This window comes from Leucopleurus acutus (genome assembly GCF_964270905.1).
Source record: "Leucopleurus acutus genome assembly, chromosome: 19".
Classification (NCBI taxonomy): domain Eukaryota; kingdom Metazoa; phylum Chordata; class Mammalia; order Artiodactyla; family Delphinidae; genus Leucopleurus; species Leucopleurus acutus.
In genome coordinates, this window is record NC_139161.1 from 7,626,923 (window position 1) to 7,646,713 (window position 19,791).

A 19,791-nucleotide genomic window follows, 5' to 3' on the forward strand; every position below is an offset into this window, starting at 1 on the left:
CTTTCTCCAGGCCCTGTGGCTGCAGTGTGGCCAGCTCCTCCGAGCCCAACCCTCACGCCTGGGCTGAAGGGGGTTCTCCATCCCCAAGTCGGAGCTGGTCCGGGGGTGGGCCTGCTCTGCTCTCCTGCTCCTGTCCACACAAGGCGGCTGAGGGCACAGACCTCTGTCTTCCTTCCCTGTCCTTCCTGCCTTGAAGCCGTCACGTGGCCCCTGCGAGCCGCAGTCAGGGTCATGAAACCCAAGGCGCGGAGGAACCCCCGAGTTCCGGGAGAGCGCTGCTTGTGTGGGGAATGGGGGCCGCGAGAGGAAGGGCAAACCAGGACCCGAGGGCTCAGGGACAGGGCTCCTGGTCGGGGTGGTGGAGAAAGACCCCAGGGCCCAGAGGCAAGTTAACACCGGTTTATCTGTCCGATAACATGGCTGGTCGGCAGAGCCAGGCAGGGCGGTGGCGGCTCAGGCGGAGGTGTCAAACAGGCGATCGATCATGTCGCCCACCTGCTCCACGCGGTACTTGATGTACTTCTCAGGATTCTTGGTGAAGGGCACGCTGCCATACCTGACCAGGCGCTGAGGTCAGTGGGGATGCCTAGCCCCCCCCCCCAGCTCTGCCTCAGCCTGAGGCCCTCCCGATGGGGTGCCCCTGGGTGATGTCTGGGTCTGGCCGCACACCAAAGCCGTGGGCACTGGATCTGCCACCCAAACCCACCACCCTCTCCAGGTTTCCTTGAAGAAGAGAAGGACCCAGTGGTCCAGCCGGGGCAACGGGGAGCGTGGGGCTGGGAGGGCAGAGACGGAGGGCTAACCTGTGCAGAAAGGCCCCGTAGGTCTCCTTAACAATGTTTTTCTGGGCTTGGCGGATCTTGTCCCTCTGCTCCGTGTCGGGAATAGCCCAGGCCTTCTGGATCTTGCACAATTCTTCCAGGCCATCGTTGAAGCCCTGGTCACCAAAACGGTGGAAACAGAAGTGACCCAGAGACAAAGGTTTGAGTCTGTGTTGCTACAGTAGCAGCAGCGATCACTGGAGCGGGGGACTTACCTTAAAACGTTCCTTGATCACCTGCCGCTCCTTGTCCCGAAGCTGGGGGGCCAGGGGAGACGGCAGAGAAAGCGTCCCTCAGGGCAGGATCGTCCTGCCCCTGCTCCTTCCCCAAACCCCAAGCCCAGCCCTCTCCCCTGCTGCCCGGATGGCCACGGGCATCCTTTGCTTTCTCATCCCAGTTGTCTGTTTTTTCCCAGAGACACAACAGAAAGCACCACATCTGCTAGACATCCCTTCCCAGCCCAGGCCTTCAGCCCACCTTGACTCCGGGTTGGAACACAGGCAGGTTCTTCTCAGCGATGTAGTCAGTCACCTTTAACCAACTGCCAGGCAGGGAGGGAAGCAGAGGGCAGAGGAGGGACAGCCTCAGGCAGCTGCTCCCTCCCTGGGGCTGGACTGCTTTGTTTTTTAAAAATATCTTGATCTACTGGGGGAGAGGGTGAGGGCAGGGATCAGTGTGGGTCATAACTAAGCAAAACACAGCTGAGATCGTTTTCCTTGGGAATAAAACTGTTCAAGCTGCTCGCTTTTAAAATTAAGGACAGGAAACAGAACATTCAATAAATTGAACAAACACTACCAACGACACTTCACGTTGGTATCATGGCCAATTAAGATGGAGAAGCAGATGAGAAAAGAGGGAATGGAGGACAGATAAATGGGAAAGCAGAGGGAGATACGGTCACGGGGAAGACACACGCAAAGGGAGAGAGAGACGCACAAACTAAGAAACAAGAGGAGGGGGCGGAGACAGCCCTGCAGTGAGGCTAGCCGAGTTCAAGGGACCTTGTGAGCTTGCTCTTCACCTGGTCTGAACGTTTCCCACATCTCTGGCGGGCAGCCCTTCAACCATCTTAGTCGTCACCCTTGGCAACTACCCTTCTCCACCCCACGAGTGTGATTAAAAAGCAAGCAGAGGATTGGGGTTCACAGGGTGGCAGTTCCCCGTCATTGAGCCCACTCTGACTGGGCCCGGCATCCCGAGGCTCTGAGAAGCAAGCGTTACTGGTGGGCACACAGGTCGGGGAGCGGGAGGGTGGGCAGAGGCCCACCTGCGCTGGTAAGTCTGGATCTGCTGCTCGATGTGCTCACGGTAGGAGCGCTCGGCAGTCTTCTGGGTCACGGCCACCAGCTGGATCAGCTCAGACCTGGGGTGGGAACAGGCGAGAGAGGAGAGGACGATAGAAAGGCTGCCGGCCTCTGCAGCAACACCAGTGGGGCCTGCCTCCCACCTCCCTGCGTCCTGGGACTGTGAAGGGTAAAGCGGCGTCCTTCCTGCCCTGGACACGAGGGGGCACAGCCAGCCCCGGCAGGCCAGGCAGGGGCAGGTGAGAGCCGCAGACCAGCACCCGTAGCCACTTACTTCTCCAGGGCCTTGAGGATGTAGTTGTAGTTGTTGTGCAGGAAGATGGCACTCAGAGCCGGGTCCTCATACACCTTGGACTTGCTCAGCAAGTTCAGCTGCAGGTTGCCCAGGACTTTACCTGCACAGGGCAGGATGTGGTCACGCCTCCCATGGCAGGCTGACCCAGATGACCCAATCCTGGGGCCCACAGACCAACTCCCACCCGTCGCTCCTTGATCCTCCCGGACTCGAGACCCCACCAGCCTTGGGAGCCTTTTGCTGAGACCCCGCGGCCCCCCAACCAGAGGCCAGGCTGCGATTCTAAAAGTCGGGGCGCTGGCGCTCAGGAGCGGGACCTGGACTAGCAGGAGAGCACAGAGAGGAGACGGAAGGGAAGAGGCGGGGAGGCAGGGAGGCCAGGAGGCCGGGCCCCGGAGGCTGCTGGCTGGCGGGGCGCTGGCGCTCAGGAGCGGGACCTGGACTAGCAGGAGAGCACAGAGAGGAGACGGAAGGGAAGAGGCGGGGAGGCAGGGAGGCCAGGAGGCCGGGCCCCGGAGGCTGCTGGCTGGCGGGGCGCTGGTGCTCAGGAGCGGGACCGGGACTAGCAGGAGAGCACAGAGAGGAGACGGAAGGGAAGAGGCGGGGAGGCCAGGAGGCTGGGAGGCCGGGAGGCGGGGAGGCCGGGAGGCGGGGAGGCGGGGAGGCCGGGAGGCGGGGAGGCGGGGAGGCCGGGAGGTGGGGAGGCCGGGCCCCGGAGGCTGCCACTCACAGATGTAGGTGCTCAGGAGGCGCTTGCTGAACTCGGAGCTGTAGCTGGTGGCTGAGGAACTGGTCTCTGTGAGAGGAGGGGTCCTGTTACCACAGCAGTGGCAGCAGCCGAGACCCTCTCTGGCCTCCCCTAGGCCCGCGGAGCGGCTGAGGAAACCCTGGGAGGGGCCCGAGCCTCCCGGGGACGTGCTGAGCTACAGGGCTCCCTTCCCGCTGCGGGGGGCACTCCCTGGGACTCTTCCTGGAACCCAGGGCCGGCGCCTCCATGGTCTCGGCTGGCGGGGGTAATGAGCTGGCCCAGGGCCGGCAGGAAGGCTGGCAGGACAGGAACGGGACAGTCTCTGCAACCCAGCCCCCGACCCATGCTGGGGGTACCGACAAGGCCCACTTCTCCCATTTGTCAGCAACAGAGTCTTAGAATAGGCCCCCCGTGGCCTCTCCCCCTTCACCCCCACTGCCCACAACCTCCTCTACCAGGCCCTTCCTAACAGAGACTTGCTGGCTGCACACAGCAGAAAGCCAAGGGGGGAAGGGAGCGGATGGGGGAGGAAGGGGACAGGGAGGTGCTGGACCAGCTTGAAGGGTGTACTTAGGGTGCTGGACACAGCAAGATGCTGCCTGGAGAAACCCAGAGACAGAAAGTGGCCGTCAGGGAGCTGAGAGGGTTGGGAGCACCCGGAAGGAACCGTGTGCCCTCTGACCCCGCTCCTACTGGGGTCCCGAGTCTGTCCAGGTGCCTCTGTCCCCAGGGAACCTCACTCAGGGGGCTTCAGAGGGGAAGGATGGGGCTGCGGAGCCCTGCTGCTTACCTCGGGGGTCTAAAGGAATATTGTATGTGTCCCCAAGAACTACGCAGTGAGAGGCAGTGCGCAGAGGGGAAGGGGGGAGAGACAAAGGAGGGAGAAAGATGCAAAGTGCAAAAACAGGTTAGAAACGGCCACAACACCCGAGCCAAGCAGACCACTCCCCGCGACGCCAGAAACAGACAGCAGGACAGCCCAGGCTGGACCCCTGAAGGCCAGCGACACACTGGAAAGTGGACATCGGGAGAACCACAGGCCAGAGGCTGCACCTTGGCTCCTTGCCCCTAGACTGGGGGGAAAAGGGAAGGCCTGGGGCCCAACAAGCTGGGCTGGGTCTCAGTGCTCGGAAGCGCGCTCTTCCCCACGTGCTAACTTCCTGAGCCCCAGTCCCAGGACAGCAGTCACAGTCCTGGGAAGACACCAGGCTGGCCCTGAGATGCCAGCTGTAAGGGGTCAGCTGTACTGGACTAATGAGGAGGAAAGGCAACACAGGAGGAGGTGGGGAAACGCAGGAGGGGCGGGGCGGGGCGGGAAGGGCACCTCCAAACAAGTGAGTTCTGCTCTCCAGAGTGAGGACCGTGGAGGGAGCCGAGAGGGGCTGGAGGCCAGGAAAGGTAGTCAAACCCCGGCTGCTTTCCTGATGCTGGGCCCAGATGGCCCAAGCAGCTTGGGGGTCCCGCCACAGGCCACATCTCCTTCCCACTCCACAGGGCGGGGGAAATCTCCTCACCCAGAGGGGGCTAACCCCACGTCTCCAGGCCAGAGGGAGGAGTGGGGCACGGGGCCCCGCTGGGAGGTGCCAAGTACCTTGGGAGGCCAGCATGGCGCCCGCTGTCTCCTGGAAGTCCAGGAGCTGCTGCAGGAAGAGGATGGCCTGCGTGGGGAGAAAACAGGTCCAGGAAGAAGGTCAAGGGCAGGACCCAAAGGTCGGATCACCTCCTACAGTTCACCCCCTCTGACCATTCCAGGACAGGTACAGGGCCAGGGGCCTGCCCAGTGAAAAGGGTGGCTGCAAACTTCGTGCTTCACCCTGTGGGTTTGGCCTCCTGGGAAAGGCCCTGTCTGCTGGGGGCACTAAGCACCTTGCAGTCCATCCTGCCACCTGCGCCCCCTCCCCGCCCCAGGAGCCCCCGGGCAGCACCTACGTTGCTCGTGAGCTCGTGCACGGTGCCGTCCTTGGGCATGTTGTACTCCTTGTCCGGGTCGTTCTGTGGGAAGAAGAGCCCGACTCCCTGAAGCAGCTCCCGGGGAGTCCCGCACCCACCCCACACCCCAGTCTGCGGGCTCATGGCACCACCTCCTGGCAGACAGGTGTCAGGATGCCCCTCGGGCACAAAGGTGAGCGGGACAGACATACGGACATGACTACATGGGAAAAGCGGGGCAGGAGCTTGACGCCTGGGGTGGGGGCCCTCTGGAGCCCCTGGGGAAGAAAGGGGGGCCCGTGGGCACTGACAGGAGACTAGCAGCACGGCCGGCTTCCCCACAGGGCAGGCCCGCCCCTCTTGGGGGCCTGCTTTCAGAAAGAGTTTCCAAGCCAGGTCACGGGCAGCCCTGCCCACAGCCCCACGGGCCGTCCTGCACGGCAGTGGAGGGAGGGAGAGCACCTTGATGTTGTCAGCGAAGTCCTCCAGCGCTTTGGCTCCAACGGTCTCCATGGAGGTGATGAGGCTGGGCAGCTTGTTCTTGGTGCTGGCCGCCGTCCCCTGAGGAAGCACATGGCTGCACAGGGTGCCAGAACCCGGCTACAGGCTGTGCCTGGGGCCCTGCTCCTTCCCGGCCCCTCACCCCAGGGGACTGTCTCCCCTCTTCACTCACCCTGAGAGCACCTCCACATGCCCGGGACCCTGAGGAAGCTGCTGCCATTCACCCTCGGAGCGGACCCGTGGGGGTAGAGAACACAGTTCTCCTGGGGGGCCATGCCGGGCAGCAGGATTCCTCCTTCCGGGGTCCCCAAGGGCATCCTCACCCACATACCTGGAGCACCTGGTCAAACTCAGGCTTGGTCTGCTTGAGGTGCCGCAGGATGGGGAAGACGGTGAGCACAGCCGAGAAGTCGTGTCGGATGATGGCCTTCCGGGCAGCAGCCACGATGTTCTCCCCTTCAAGCATCAGCCCATCCAGGGCATCCTGAGAGAGCGGGGCAGGGAGAGGGCTCAGGGGAGGGGGCAGACAGCCGGTTCCCAGGGACGGTGAGGGCACCTGGAGGGGCGTGGGGGAAGTATGCCCCCAATGGGGAGGTCCCGACTGGGACACGCCATCCAGGACAGATCCCCAGGATGGGAGGTGGAGGTGGTGGCTGGAGTTGAGGGCTGTGGACTGCATGCCCGGACCGAACTCAAGCTTCTGCAGTGACAGCTCATGCTGGGGCATCTGGTCAGGGCCCAGGGGCAGGACCTGTATCAAAGAGTCAAAGGTCTTTTTCTGATGGTGCTCAGGGATGACGTCCGTCAGCAGCTGGTACTCGCTCTGGGCCAGCTTGACAAAGGCACTGACGCAGTGAATGTAGGCGTCGGTCTCAACGTCCAGCATGTCATCTCTCCCTGGGGGGAAAGCAGTGCCCCTGAGCTACTGGTTTGGGGCAGACCCTCTCCCTGCTGGGGGGTGGGGCACGAGTCTCCCCAGTTCCTGGCCTGTAGCCAGACTAGCAGCAGATGGGGAAGACGACTGTGCTGGCAGAAAGCTGGGAGAACTCCAGCAGGCCCGGCAGGGTTCGCGAGGAAAAACGGGCTGAGTCCAGCCTTTGTTCCAGAATGTCAGGTATGAGAGGTGTTGGGGAGATGGATAAAAAGGATAAGATCCCCCAATCGACTTCCTGGATAAGACACGCCTGACCCCAAGACTGAGGATTCTGAATTGTACTGGGAAGAGGACACCCAGGGATGGGCAAGTGGCCGCGTCCACCTCAGGGAGGCAGGCACAGTGGTCGTCCATGTCCGAAAATGCTGGGCCTCTGGAGCCAGATACCAGCCCCGCCAGGCCTTCTGGAATGTATACAGAGGCAGTGGGCTCTGGTCCATAAGGCTAGCTGGCATGGCGTCAAAGCTGGAGATGAGGCAATGTGAGCCTCAGAGGGGGAGGGCTCCTTGGTTGTCAGCTGCCCAGCAGGAGACAGGATCCCGCTACTGCATTGCAGGCTGGGGCAGGGGTGCCCGCAGGCAACCTGGTCCTATGTGCCGAGGGACGGGCTCCGAGGAGTCAGAGCTTTGGAGCCATCGCTGGAGTCAGGTGTTGATGCTGCCTGCCCTCCAGGGGCCCGCCTGCCCTCTCTGCCCGCCTTCCGAGTGGCGGCAACTTCTGCCCTTGGCCCAGGCCCTGAGAGCCAGGCGTGCACTCCCACCTGGAGAGAGGCAAGGGGACCTAGTGCCCAAAAGAGAGACAGACCGGAGAGAGAGAGGCGAGTAGGCTGGGCTCATCCTTGGAGCGGAGCGGCCGGCTAGGCCAGGCCGGAGCAGGCCCTCTGGGGACGGCCGTGAATGCAGCGGCAGCTGCCCTCGGGCTGGGCTGCAGTACTCACCGGCCAGTGGCCCGTGCTTGTCGTTCAGGGCCTCGGACAGGTGCTTAACTCGGAAATCATGCTCGTGACCTAGCGAGACGTCGGCCGCAAACACAAGCAGCGTTTATCCAGGGGCGGGGTGGCTGCCTCTCGGGGGACTGGGAAGAAGCCCTCGACCTCCGGGGGGGGGATGTGAGATGGGGTGTAGGGGAAGGGGCATTGGAGAGGGCTCTGAGCCCCTCCTCTGCCTCAGACCACCTTGGGAACAGCCATTTCAAGCGTGACTTGCAGTGCCCCAGACCATCCTCGGGAGCTGGTTTCCCCACGCCTGGAGGCTGAGAGAAAACTGGGTTTCTGAAGCGTTTCCAGCAGCTGCGGAAGGTCTGATGCTCAGCCCCAGGGGGTTTATCTCACCATATTTGGGGAGAGATCCAGTTAGAGAAATGTCACTGCCCAGTGAATGGGGACAGGCTTCTTTTCGCCCCCAGGGTCATTCTTTTGAAGGTGGATCTGGTCCACTAGGGCAGGGCTGTCCTTCCTCTGATGGGAGGGAGGCAGGGACATGGTGTACGGGCTGCCTGTCCCCTGTGGCACATGCTCGCCTTTCAGGTGGAGGGGGGCGGCCAGGAGGCCTCGGCCGCCTTGGTCCTGCCACTGCTGGTCTGAGCGTGAAAGGGCTGCCCGTGACAAAGAACTTTCTCTGAGTTCAAACAGGAGACAAGGACAGAGACAGGGAGGGGAGGGAGCGGGAAGCCTCCGGGAGGGCAGAGCCGCCGTCAGCCAGACAGGACCAGGCCGAGGGCCATGAAAGCTGTCCCCGAGCCAGCTGGGGTCAGAGGCCCAGGACCTCAGTTCCCACCCCTGGTCCCCTCTCAGGGTTGCGGCCGAGGCCCTCTGGGGGGTTGGAGGCTCTGCCCTACCACGTGAGTGGACACACGGTGGAGGAGGGGGGAAGAGGAGAGGAACACAGGATGATTACCTTCCAGAGGAATGAGGTTAGAGCCCCCCTTTTTCCCATCTAGACCATGCTGGGAATACTGTTTCAGAAGGTTCTGAGCCTTACGGATCGTCCCTGTCACCAGAGCCACACAGAGAGGAGATAAGAAGACCTAGGAAACGAGTGAGAGGAAACAGCAGCAGCCCTCCACCTACCCCCCAGGCCCACGCCCACCCCCAGCAGAGAGCACGCCCGGGTACCATCTCTCCCAGCAGGCCTCTGCTGGGCCCGCCCCCAGCAGAGCACGCCCGGGTACCGTCTCTCCCAGCAGGCCTCTCCCGGGCCGCCGGAGGCCCCGCAGAAGGAGATGGAGGAACGGACACATTTCGTTCCCCCAGTGGAGCTCCTGATCCTGCCAGTGACCCTCACTGTTCCAGATCTGAGTTAATTTTAGGAAGTGCAGAGGGTGAAGGAGATGAGATGGGCAAAGATCCACCAGGAGACGCCAAAAATAAAAAACAGTACTGAGTGGCACTTAACTCAGAAATAGACAAGGGCCTGGGATGGAGGAGCTAGCGATGGAGCCCTCACACCCAGAAGGCGAGACCGGGTGGCAGAGCCTGGGGGCACCTTGAAGCAGGCAGGCCCACGGCTCCTCCCCAAAGGGCAGGCAGAGTTCTCCGGGCATGCTCAGTGCCGGGACGCGGCCAAACAGTAGCCAGACGAAAGCAGCACCCAGGAGTTGGTGAAACGGGACTGAGCTTCCTGGGCCAGCAGCGCCCAGGACGGAAGGCTTGGAGACCCAGAGGCAGACTGGCCCCATACACCAGGGGAGGGACCCAAACCACCAAAGCAATTGGGAAAAACTCAAAAGCCAGAAAGAAGTTAATAGGAGCCGTCACACAGAGAGCAGGAGGGAGGGCAGCAGGAAAGGGCACATGCCCTTGGCACGGGGGGAAAAAACCAACAGTTAGTATCACAAGTGAGCACAATGGAAACAAAACTGCAGCGCCCACAGCCTCCAGGGTCAGCCGCCTCTGTGGGAACGAGACATCTCAGGGCAGAAAACGCGGGGAAATAAAACAGCATCTAAAACAGATGTGTACAGCTGCCCTGTTAACAAAATGTACTGGGGCAGGGGAGGCGCCCATGAGCGTAGCTCCGCCCCTCTTCCCTGGGGACTCCCAGGTGCCCCCTCGCATCTCTGAGCGCAGCGAGGCTCCTTGGGGCCTGGCAGCTCCCCAGAAGGCTAGCGGAGGAGGGGCAGCGTCTGAGCGGTTCATCTCTTTCCATTTGCACCAGCCGCAGTTAGTTACTAATAACCAAGTTTGGGGCTTGGGCTCAGCATCTGTCTGGCTGGGTTCTGCCCCTTCAGTGAGCAGCCCCGCTAATGAGCGAATCAGTGCCCTGCCCCACAACCGACCAGGAGCAGGTGGGCCCGCCGGGCCTCCAGGAGCCTCGCCAGTATGCTCACGTGGACGTGGGCTGGGGGCACTGATCCGGCAGCCGCCAAACCCACCAGGAGCACAATTACCACGAACGACGTTGAGGTCGGTGTTTCATTACCCATCGAGGCCTCCCTGCTCCTCTGCTCAAGAGCTGGGAACTGATGTCCCAGGGGCCTGATTCCCTAGTTCCTGACGTCAGTCCTGAGCCCCCCAGCTCCTGACAACTCTTGAAACCCCACAGAAACCAGAGGGACGCTCAGAGCCCGGGTTTTCCTCTTGGGGCTCTAAGCCAAGCTAGATTAGGTAAACTGGGGGCCCCGAGATCAGATCCCTGCTCCCTGCATGGCCAGCAGCACTCCTGGATGCAGTCGGGGTCCTGGGGCCTCCACTGGGCCCATCAGAGAAGAGACAGAGGGGAAGAGAGCACAGACTCGCCGAGGCCCAGGCAGCCTCGCAGCCTCCCGGAACCAAGGCGCAGAGACGGACAGGCCCAGGTGCAGGCAGCTGCGGCCGCGCAGGCCGGCTTAGTAGAGTCACCGTGTGTGGCAGGTTCCCCAGGGGGTCAGCCAGGATATCCACACTGGAGGGGGGAGGACAGTGCTCTTCCTGCTGGGGCCACCCAGATTCCCTTATGCTCTACTCCCTTGCACCCCTGCGGGCACCCTCGGCTCCGCCATATCTCCAAAGCCTGAACAAAGGCCTGAGGAAGAGCAGGTGCCCGCGGTGAGTGTCAACAGGCCCCTCGTTCTCTGAGGGGCAGGCAAGGAAAGCGCTGTCGTGAGGGGCGGGTCCCACCGGTGCGTGTGCCCACAGCAGCAGCTGGACAGGGAAGGCTAGGGTGGGAGCAGCCCCCAGCCTCACTGGCTCTCTCTCCCTGGGGCCTGCAGCAGCCCCTCACCCTGGAATACCCCAGCCTCTCGAGGGCCACACCTCTCAGCAGCCAGACACAGCCAGGCTTGCCAAGCGGAAGCTGACACACAGGAACACTGTTTACCTGGAGCACAGACTACAGGGGACATGATGACGGGAAGAAGGACAGACAGTGAGCTGTTCACCCAGGACACCGACGCCCAGGGCCCAGGCGTCTCCCGCCTCAACACCCCTCCCTTGACTCTCCCACCGCAAGGCACTAACTTCGAGTGGAGCCCAAAAGCCGGATTAAGTTCTTTGGAGAAGAAGGCGTGGCATTATTTTCCTTTCTGGGTGACTGTGAAAGTGTAAACTCTCCCCTATCCACTTCCTCAAGCCACCCTGGCCTTCTGCAATGTGACGGCTGCAGTGCCTGCCCCTGTCCTGTCCACGGTTTTGGCAGCAGCAGCGGGCCTGGCCTCCTGATAGGACGACGCAGGGAGGAGAAGGGGGTCCAGCAAGGGACTCTGCCCCGGCACCCCTGTCAGCCCACCTCTCCGTGCCTGTGACCCTCCACTCCAAGGACACGTATGTAGCCCCCAGACTCGGCTGGGTAGAGAGGAGCTCACTGGGTGGGGCCTTGCTAGGTGGGCAGACACCTGCTTTCTGTCCTGTGTACCTATAGTTGGGGGTCGCTGTGAGGTCAAGCTGTAGCGGCTGCTACCCACAGGGTGGGCAAAGGCAACCCGGGTCCCACAGAGCTTCTGTCTGGTTCTGAGGTCGGCCAGGGTGGGGTCTCACCTGGCCGCTTGACCGGCTTCTTGGTAGGTGTGTCCTTCCTCTTGTTGGGGACAGCAGGGGAGTAGGGGACCCCAGACGAAGAACTGCTCTTCCGGAAATGCTCCTTCAGGCCTTTGATGGAACGGTCCAGCTGGCTGGAGCGGATCTGGTAGTAGACGTTCATGAAGTCTAAGGAGAGATGGGCGACAGCTGGGGTTCCTGCCTCTGCCTGGCCCCAGGGCCTCCCTCTCACTTCCAGACGCAGCTCCGCAGGGCAGCAGCAGTGCCCACCACTGTTCCGTGCTAACCCTTCCCAGCGGCCTCCCACATGGCCTCGTTCGTCCCAAATCAAAGGCTTAAAAGGGAAAGTATCCCCCAACAGAACCAACAATTAGTTGTTATTTTTTATTTTATTTATTTATTTTTGGCCGCGCCATGTGGCTTGTGGGATCTTAGGTCTCCTGCCAGGGATTGAACCCGGGCCCCTGGCAGTGAAAGTGCCAAGTCCTAACTACTGAACTGCCAGGGAATTCCCTGTAAGGTTTTTCTTTTCTTTTTTTTTTGGCCATGCCACGTGGCATCTTCCCTGACCAGGGATTGAACCCATGTCCCCGGTGCGGGAAGTGCAGAGTCTTGACCACTGGACTGCCAAGGAAGTCCACAGTAAGGTTTTTTTAGATTAAAAAAAAGGTAAAGTTTACATCCAGCTTCAACTTGCAAAGGGGTCAAAGGATGTGAGCAATTTATATGCGGTAAAGAGACAACAAATGTCACTGAATAAAAAAACACACCATTTCTTTAGCCATGAATGAAATGCAAATTTTAAAAAATTCGAGGATTGTGAAAGCCCTGTCAAAAAGCTAAGATAAATGAAGCTAATGAAGAACAAACAGCTGTGGGATTTTCAATGGGTCAGTCGACCGGCCCCACCTACCCGGAGAGGAACTCAAGACGGCAAGAAGGTTACAGATCTGTTCAGACAGTTCTGCCTGATAACTGTACCTTTGAGAAAATATCTCAGAGAACTTCCTAAACAAGCAAAGCAAGCCATACAACTGTGCTCACTGCAGCACTCATTGTCAATACTGGAAAACTGGAAAATCCAAAAATGCAAACAAGCAACGAAAAAGATACGAATGCCACGGTACACTTCAGCAGCTCCCAACGAGTGTGTCACCCATGTGAAAAACGGAACAGAGCACTGAGGCTCTGACTGAAGGGGACTGAGGGGTCTGGAGGCACCCACTGGCCTCCCACTTATCCCAAGGGAGCCCCTGAAAAGCTCCTGCCGAGCCCTCGGCTCCCACAGCGCAGCTCATGAGCCACAGACGTGCCGTGCGGTCAGTACAGGCGGCCCTGAGACCTGGCACCGCAGAGTCCTCGAGGGAAGGCAGGGACAGTGATAACACACGCTGACAACTTGGTATGTGTACAGACTAAGAAAGAGACAAAGGGTGTGGGGGGCTAAAAAGCTTTCAATTGAATATTCATTACAGGTGGGTTTTTTTTTTTTTTAATTTTTTGCTTAACTTGGGATTTAAAAAAAAATCCCGGGACTGGATTTAAAGAAATGATGGTACCAACATACCATGGAATATTATGCAGCTGCCGAAAAGAATGAAGCAAATATACATGTACTGATACGGAACACTCTCAAGACGTATTACTAAGTTGAAAGCAAAATAAAAACAAAACAATCACAGGGGAGTGTTTAGTATGCTCCCTTCCACTTGGGAACGAGGAGCAGATACACACATATTTATTCTCTCTCTCTCCCTCTCACACACATGCAGTGGCATAAAGAATTTTTTGGAAGGGTATAAATAACCTTAACAGTACTCATCTTTGGGTTATGATACTGTAAGCATTAGGGAAGTGGGGAGATGGACTTTTGCTTTTCACCTAAGCCTTTCTGTGCTACTTGAAGTTTTTATAATTAATCAAAAAAAGGAAAGAAACAGGAAGGTAAGGTATATAAAAAAAGCTTGAATTTAGCTAGATTCATAATTTGATACATAAGCTGTAGACTTACTCCCCATATTGTTTCCTACTAAACTCCTTTGTTTTAAAAGAAATGCAGGTGGATTAAAGAAACAAAGGGCAAAGTCCACTCCCTCTGGCCCTGCCGCCTGGGCCCCCGCCTCCCCAGGACACCTCACCTTGGTTGCGGCCATATTCCACCAGCCAGCGGGAGATGCGGATCACGTCCTGCAGCACACTCTCAGGCAGATGCTCTAGGGGCACCTCCTCCTGTACCTCCAGGTCGTCCTCACCGCTGATCAGATCCAGGATGAGCACAGGGGACACGACCTTGCTATGCCGGGTCATCAGGCTGCGGAACTCGGACTCCAGCGACTCCTTCCCCCGCTCAAACAGCAGCTTCTACAGGGAAGAAGGAAGGAAGGGGAGAGGGGAAGAAGAAAGAGGGTCCACGGCTGTTCCAGCATTCAGCAGGCCCTCGTCTCCCCATCCCCTTCCTTTGCCTTCCTGATTCTGGGCCTCGGCCCTCCTCTGCCTTCACTTCCTTTTTCCCAGAGAATAAACGGTGGGAAGCTTTGCTTATTTCTTTCCCTTGTGTTCTCTCAAAACATATGTTCATAGGTGAAACCCAGAGTTTTACAAGAAGTAGGTGCTTCACAGATATCAGCTGATTATTTTCTCATTGTACCATTAATTTGTGTTCTTGTTAGAAAAGGGGTTGCAAAAGAAAAAAAATAGATAAATTGGACAACATCAAATTAAACACTTTTGTGCTGTAAACGATACCATCAAAAAAGTGAAAAGACAATTCACAGAATGAGAGGAAATACTTGCAAATCATGTATCTGATGAGCGAAAGGTATCCAGAGCAGATAAGAGAATTGAAAACGTATGTCCACACAAAAGTTCGTACACAAGGGTTCATAGCAACACTGTTCATAACAGCCAAAAAGTGGAGTGTCCGTCAAGTGGCGGATGGATAAACAAAATGGGGCAGATCCTTACAATGCAATATTATTCAACCACACGATGGAAGGAAACACCTCCACACGCTACCACATAGATGAACCTTGAAAACATTACGCTAAGTGAAGGAAGCAGGCACAAAAGGTCACATATTGTGTGATTCCATTTTCAGAAGTCCAGAAGAGGTAAATTTACAGAGACAGAAAATAGATGAGTGATTACCAGAGGCTGGGTGAATGGGGGAGGGAAGGGAAGAAGAGTGACTGCCAATGGATTTCTTTTTATAGGCGATGAAAATGTTATAAAATTTATTCCGGTGTTGTTGCACAACTCTGTGATTATACTAAAACTACTGCGTTTTATACTTTAAATGGGTAAATTTTATGGTATGTGAATTATATCTCAGTAAAGATGTTTTAAAAATAGAGAGAGGAGTTGGAGCGTTTCTGCTTAAATGAAAAGTACGTCCTCTGGGGTAAACCTATAGCATATTCTTTGTACTCTCCTCCTCCAATCCACGCCCACACCCAAGTTCTAGCACAGAGCTCTTCACTCTGTGATCCAAACTTGGTAGAGACCCTCAAGAATCAAGTTCTCCAGCCCCTGGCATCCCAATCTCTGAGTCCATGCTGCCCACCCAAGGGCTGCAGTATTATGGTTTTACTGGTGGGTGCCCACTGCGTTACTGGTGTGCCAAGGTATTGATCTTGTCAGTCCTCCGGGTGGCCAGGTGGCGCTGTGTGCAGCCAGAGACCACTGGCTAGTTACCACTTTACCCCAGTGTGCCACACAAACATTCTCATTTCCGATGGGGCCACGATGCGAGAAAAGCTGGGAGGCTCTGTTCTAAGCAACAGCTTTCTGGGTGGGAGAAAAGCCAGTTTCCCATCTTTGCTCCTCAGCCCACCCCCTCTTCTGGGTAAGACACACGCCTCAGGGGAAGAACTGTGGTACCACCAGGAAGGTGTGCCAGGGGACTGGGGGTCCAAGCTGGCCTGCCCTCTGATGTTCCTCAGTGGCTGGGATATCTGGGCCTCTGCTCCCACCTTTTCTCCTGTCTGCATTCTCTCCTTTCCTCAATGCATTGAGTAAACCTCACTTCCCAGCCCTTCTCCATCTCCCTCTGGTGATCTAATAAAGACCCCAAAACTTAAACACAAAGATATGACACCAAAAAATTGAATATGAAAACATGAATGCAGGTCCCCTCACTAGTCAAATTCATTGAGTCAGAAAGTAGAGTGATGATGGCCAGGGGTTGGTGGGGAGGAGAAAGGGGAGTTAGTGTTTAATGGGTACAGGGTTTCAGTCTGAGATGATGAAAAGGATTCTGGAGATGGTTATACGACAGTGTGAACGTACTTAATGTCACTGAACTGTTCCCTTAAAGATGGTTAAAACGGCAAATTTTATATTATGTATTTTTTGCTACAATAAAAAAATACCCATGCATTTATAAAAATCAAATGTTAAACTTATACTTCATATTTAACTTATAATTTAGTTAAATTATTAAGATGCAATAAAAATGTATGCCTGTGATTTCTGAGACAGAGACCTTAATGCCTACGGTATGTGTACGGTATTATATACTTCTGTTTATTCTACTACATTCTCTTTTAAGCTGGTTCAGTGTCTCTCATGAGACCAGGGCCGTGACTGGTGTCCCCAAACCTCTCACATCACTCTGCTGGCCCCTTACCACTTTGTTGAGCTCTGGGCTGTCTGGGCTGTTGTCCTGGAAATACTCCACAGCCTTCTGAATCTTGGCCATGCTTCCCAGGTACTCTTCCAGCCTACCTGTGGGGCTGGAAAGGAGAAAAGTCCTATTAGCCTGGGCAGAAAGAAGGACCAAGAGAATGGTATTTGGAAAGGGGAGAAGAGAATTAACACAGGGGACTCTGGACTCAAATATATTCTACTCCTCCCTTCCAAGGCCTACAGCCACTGGTCCGAGAGGCGTTAGGAATGTGACCTTCTGGCCCTAGCTCACCCCTCCCTGATGATCTTCTCAGTGTCACTGGCCACATGGTAGTAGCTGATAACGTGGTCCAGACAGGACAGAGTCTTCTCAACATTCTCCTGCAGCCGCTGCAGGTTCTCCGTCTGTTTGTGCACAGGGATGATGGAGTTCTCCAGCTTCATAAGGCGACTCTCAAAGGATGACAGGATAGACACCTGCGGGGGGAAGCTCCGTGCTCTCAGGCCTCAGGGCTGTCCCAGCACCGCTTCTGCCACCCACCAGGTCTTTGGCAATTGCTGCCTCTTCTCTGGTTTTCTAGACAATAAGCTCCATGAGGGAAGGGACAGGGTACACCTGTTCACCGCTGTATCCCCAGAACCTACCATGTGCCTGGCACATAGGAGGTGGCCCAAATAAATTGGCTGAAGTTTGATTTGAAGGCAAGTCAAGCATTAAATTAACTCCTCCTCAGATAATCACCTCAGGATGGCTTCCCTTCCACCCTCTGAAGTCAAATCTCAATCTCTATTCTCTCTGATGCTTTCCTGGACTGAACGGGAAGTAGTTTCATACAGGGTAGCCTCAAATGCATTGCTGGTACCTTCAAAACCCTTTCTCTCCCAGAGTGAATCTCATTAAGTAAGGACTAGCACCTGATGACTGTGTTACTAAATACATACTCAAGTTTGTATCTGCTCGGTTTTTGCTTTTGTAGTCTTCTCTAGGAACAAGGAAGGAAACTCTTATTTACTGAGGACCTATTGTATACCAGGTACTATGCAAAATGCATCTCGATGCATTAGCTTCTATGACCTTCACAGTTACACTGGAGGTTGGCATCGTCCGTTTTAGCAGAGGAGGTAACTGAGGGTCAGAGTTACCTGTCAGGGGCCACACACAGATAAGTGGAGGGGCGAGAACTAGACCCCAGATCTCTCTGACTTCACAGCTCATTTTACACCTCAAGCCCTCTGGGGTGAAGGCTGAGTCTTTTTCTGCCCTCAGTAATCCCAGAAGTGGTAACCCGGCCGTCCAACCCTCACTTGAATTGACGATGATGCATGGCCAGTACCCAGCCCACCTAAGTCAGTCTCACTAAATGTCTGCAGAAGGAGAGAAGGAAGAATGGAGAACTTAGGCAGAAAGCAGAAAGTCCAGGCCAGTGGGGGCTGCAGCATCCTCAGCGAAGGGGCGGACGAGGGGAAGGGAGTGTTAAGAGACGTGTCATACTGTTGCTAGAGAAACCCACAGCTTACCACCACCGCTACCCAGACCGGCACCCCCAGGCCTTAGGTACCGGAACTACCGGGTCGCAGGTTCTCCTCCTGCGTCTGGAAGCCCTCCCAGCTGAGGGGTTACTCACCATGTTCTTGGTGAGCTGGTCGCTCTTCTCCAGGCTGTCTCGGATGAAGGACAGCGTCTCCTCCTCCTGGGGGGAGCGCAGGCAAGGACATCACCAGAAGCCGAAGGCTAAAGGAGACCACCGCGTCCTAGATCCACGGCCTCGCCCCTGGCTAGGTCTCCTCGCAGGGAGGGCCCCCTCCCACTCCCGCCGCCTCCCTGAGTAGAGGCCCGGCCCGGATCTCGACCCCTCCCCTCCCCTCCTCCCCCGCCGCCCCAGCTCCAGCCTCACCTGCTTCAGCTTGTCCTCGATCTCCCGCCGCCGGGCGGACGCCTCCTGCGGGGGTATCATGACTTCGACCCCCCCAGCGGCTCTCACTGCCCAGTACCTCGCCTCCGAGTGCCCTCTCGGCTCCCGTCCCTGTCACACCCACTTCCGCCCGCGGCCCCGCCCCGGGGCGCGCTGATGCGCCATGTTAGGAGTGGCAGGCTGAGTGCGCCTGCGTGCAACTCAGGGCAGGGGGACCGGGCAGGTGGCCATCTTGGGTGTGGCAGAGAACTGTGTTCGGGTTTGTCCTTGATGCGGGTCTCCACCCTCAACAGAGAAAGTTCTCTTGAGCGGCGTTTTGTCACAACAGTTACAACTCACTTGCCGTCTTCGTGGGAAGGCTGACTCTTCTCACAAAGATCAATGACGAATTCGTTTCTCCAGATCGAAGTCTGGATCCAGGCATCGATGGCGCATTCCCCACAAAGCATAGCACAGTGCTTATCACACAGCAGGCGCCTAATATGTGTCCATTTAATGAGCAAGGGGCCTGTGTAATCTCGTCCCCCTTCGGCCCTAAAGCTCATGTAACGAGCCCTGTGTGCAAGCCCTCGGCTGGGGACAGAGTGGTCGCCCATGGTCCCAGCGGCACCATAACTACAATTCTGCCTTGTGGAGGGGCTCAGCCAAATTCCTGTGGCAGGAGTTCTCCGAGCGTCCATCCCAGGGATTTGGATGGGACCGGAGAACAAGCCCCAAGCTCCACCGGAAGGTGTCTGTTTTGTAGAGAACTGTGTGGTTTTATTTGCTGGGGGTGAGGACCCCGCTGCGGGAAGGGCGCGGGTGGGAGTGCTGAGGACCTGGGCGGGTAGAGAAGTGGCTTCAGCGGGGAGTTTTCCTACATCCGGAAACAGTGCAAGGGGAAGGGTGAAAGAGCCCAGACCTGTCTGAGGGGTTGGGGCCCAGGTGGTGGGGTCAGTTAAGGAGAGGTTGAGGCCTGCCTGCAGGTATTCAGACACACGGGGAGCATTGCTCACAGGGCCTTTGAGGAAATCAGAAAGGCTTGGAGAGCTGCTAGGGCCCCTTCTGCAGGGTGCCAGAATGTCTCAGTTCCTCTGCCCAGACTCTCCTCTAAGTATAGCTCTGGGGCGGGAAGGGGCACCTGGATCAAGGTTCCTGCAGGGATGGCTGTTCTGGGTCCACCACCAGAGCCAGCTCCTGCAAAACCTAGTTACTCCCTCCTCCATCCCTTCCCTGCTCACCCTGTCTCTGCCCCCAGCCCTGGGGAAGTAAGTGGCCACACAGCTTTGTTCAGTTCGTCTGTGGACCCGACATCCAGGTACAGGTAGATAGACAATGAGGCATACGCTGGTGGGCACCAAGCCATAGGGTTCCCAAGGCCCTCCCAGGACCCAGTTCCACAAAGAGGAGAAAGAAGTGGGACAGAGAGCCTGGAGGGGGATTAGGCAGCTCTTCTGGGGCAAGAGGACAATTTCAGATCTGGTGGGTGGCTGTGAAAGTGCTGATGAAGGAAATATCCAGGAGGCGCAGCCCTGTCGCAGATGAGGGAGATAAAAAGGCAGAGTCCTTGTGTAAGGATACCTAGGATGATTTTGCTGAGGTGGTCCTTGTGCAGTCCTGAGAACTAAGTGAAGGGAGAAGTTTAAACTGCTAGGTGCCACAGTAAAGAATAAGTGGGCTAGAGGGCAGGAATTCCCAGTGGTTAGGACTCGACACTTTCACTGCCACGGCCTGAGTTCAATCCCTGGTGGGGGAACTAAGATCCCACACGCCGTGCGGCACAGCCA

General features: G+C 57.1%; 1 protein-coding gene across 4 annotated transcripts; it reads right to left on the reverse strand.

Moving 5' to 3' along the window:
* Nucleotides 1-386: 386 nt before the first annotated feature.
* EXOC7 (exocyst complex component 7) lies at nucleotides 387-18,110 on the reverse strand. 4 transcript variants are annotated; one of them, XM_082861521.1, is made up of 19 exons: nucleotides 18,008-18,110; nucleotides 17,738-17,803; nucleotides 16,405-16,589; nucleotides 16,114-16,219; nucleotides 13,625-13,847; nucleotides 11,487-11,654; nucleotides 7,473-7,541; nucleotides 6,353-6,498; nucleotides 5,933-6,085; nucleotides 5,563-5,661; nucleotides 5,101-5,163; nucleotides 4,763-4,829; nucleotides 3,154-3,219; nucleotides 2,403-2,523; nucleotides 2,092-2,187; nucleotides 1,299-1,362; nucleotides 1,037-1,078; nucleotides 804-937; nucleotides 387-556 (listed from the first exon to the last, which is right to left on the reverse strand). In XM_082861521.1, exons 1-19 carry the CDS (start codon nucleotides 18,065-18,067, stop codon nucleotides 454-456), a joined length of 2,031 nt encoding a protein of 676 aa, XP_082717647.1. In that variant the 5' UTR covers nucleotides 18,068-18,110; the 3' UTR covers nucleotides 387-453. The 4 variants fall into 4 exon arrangements, with proteins under 4 accessions (XP_082717647.1, XP_082717648.1, XP_082717646.1 ...); XM_082861522.1 differs by lacking the exon at nucleotides 7,473-7,541; XM_082861520.1 differs by having other exon boundaries at nucleotides 5,933-6,498.
* Between the last annotated feature and the right edge of the window lie 1,681 nt (nucleotides 18,111-19,791).

Excerpts from the sequence above, each read along its gene's own strand:
- EXOC7 (XM_082861520.1), bottom strand. The coding sequence starts at position 18,067 with ATGATACCCCCGCAGGAGGCGTCCGCCCGGCGGCGGGAGATCGAGGAC. Across the intron at positions 2,188-2,402 it reads ATCCTCAAGGCCCTGGAGAA|GTCTGAGCTGATCCAGCTGG; the intron begins GTAAGTGGCTAC and ends TTCCCACCCCAG. Across the intron at positions 938-1,036 it reads TGATCAAGGAACGTTTTAAG|GGCTTCAACGATGGCCTGGA; the intron begins GTAAGTCCCCCG and ends TTTGGTGACCAG.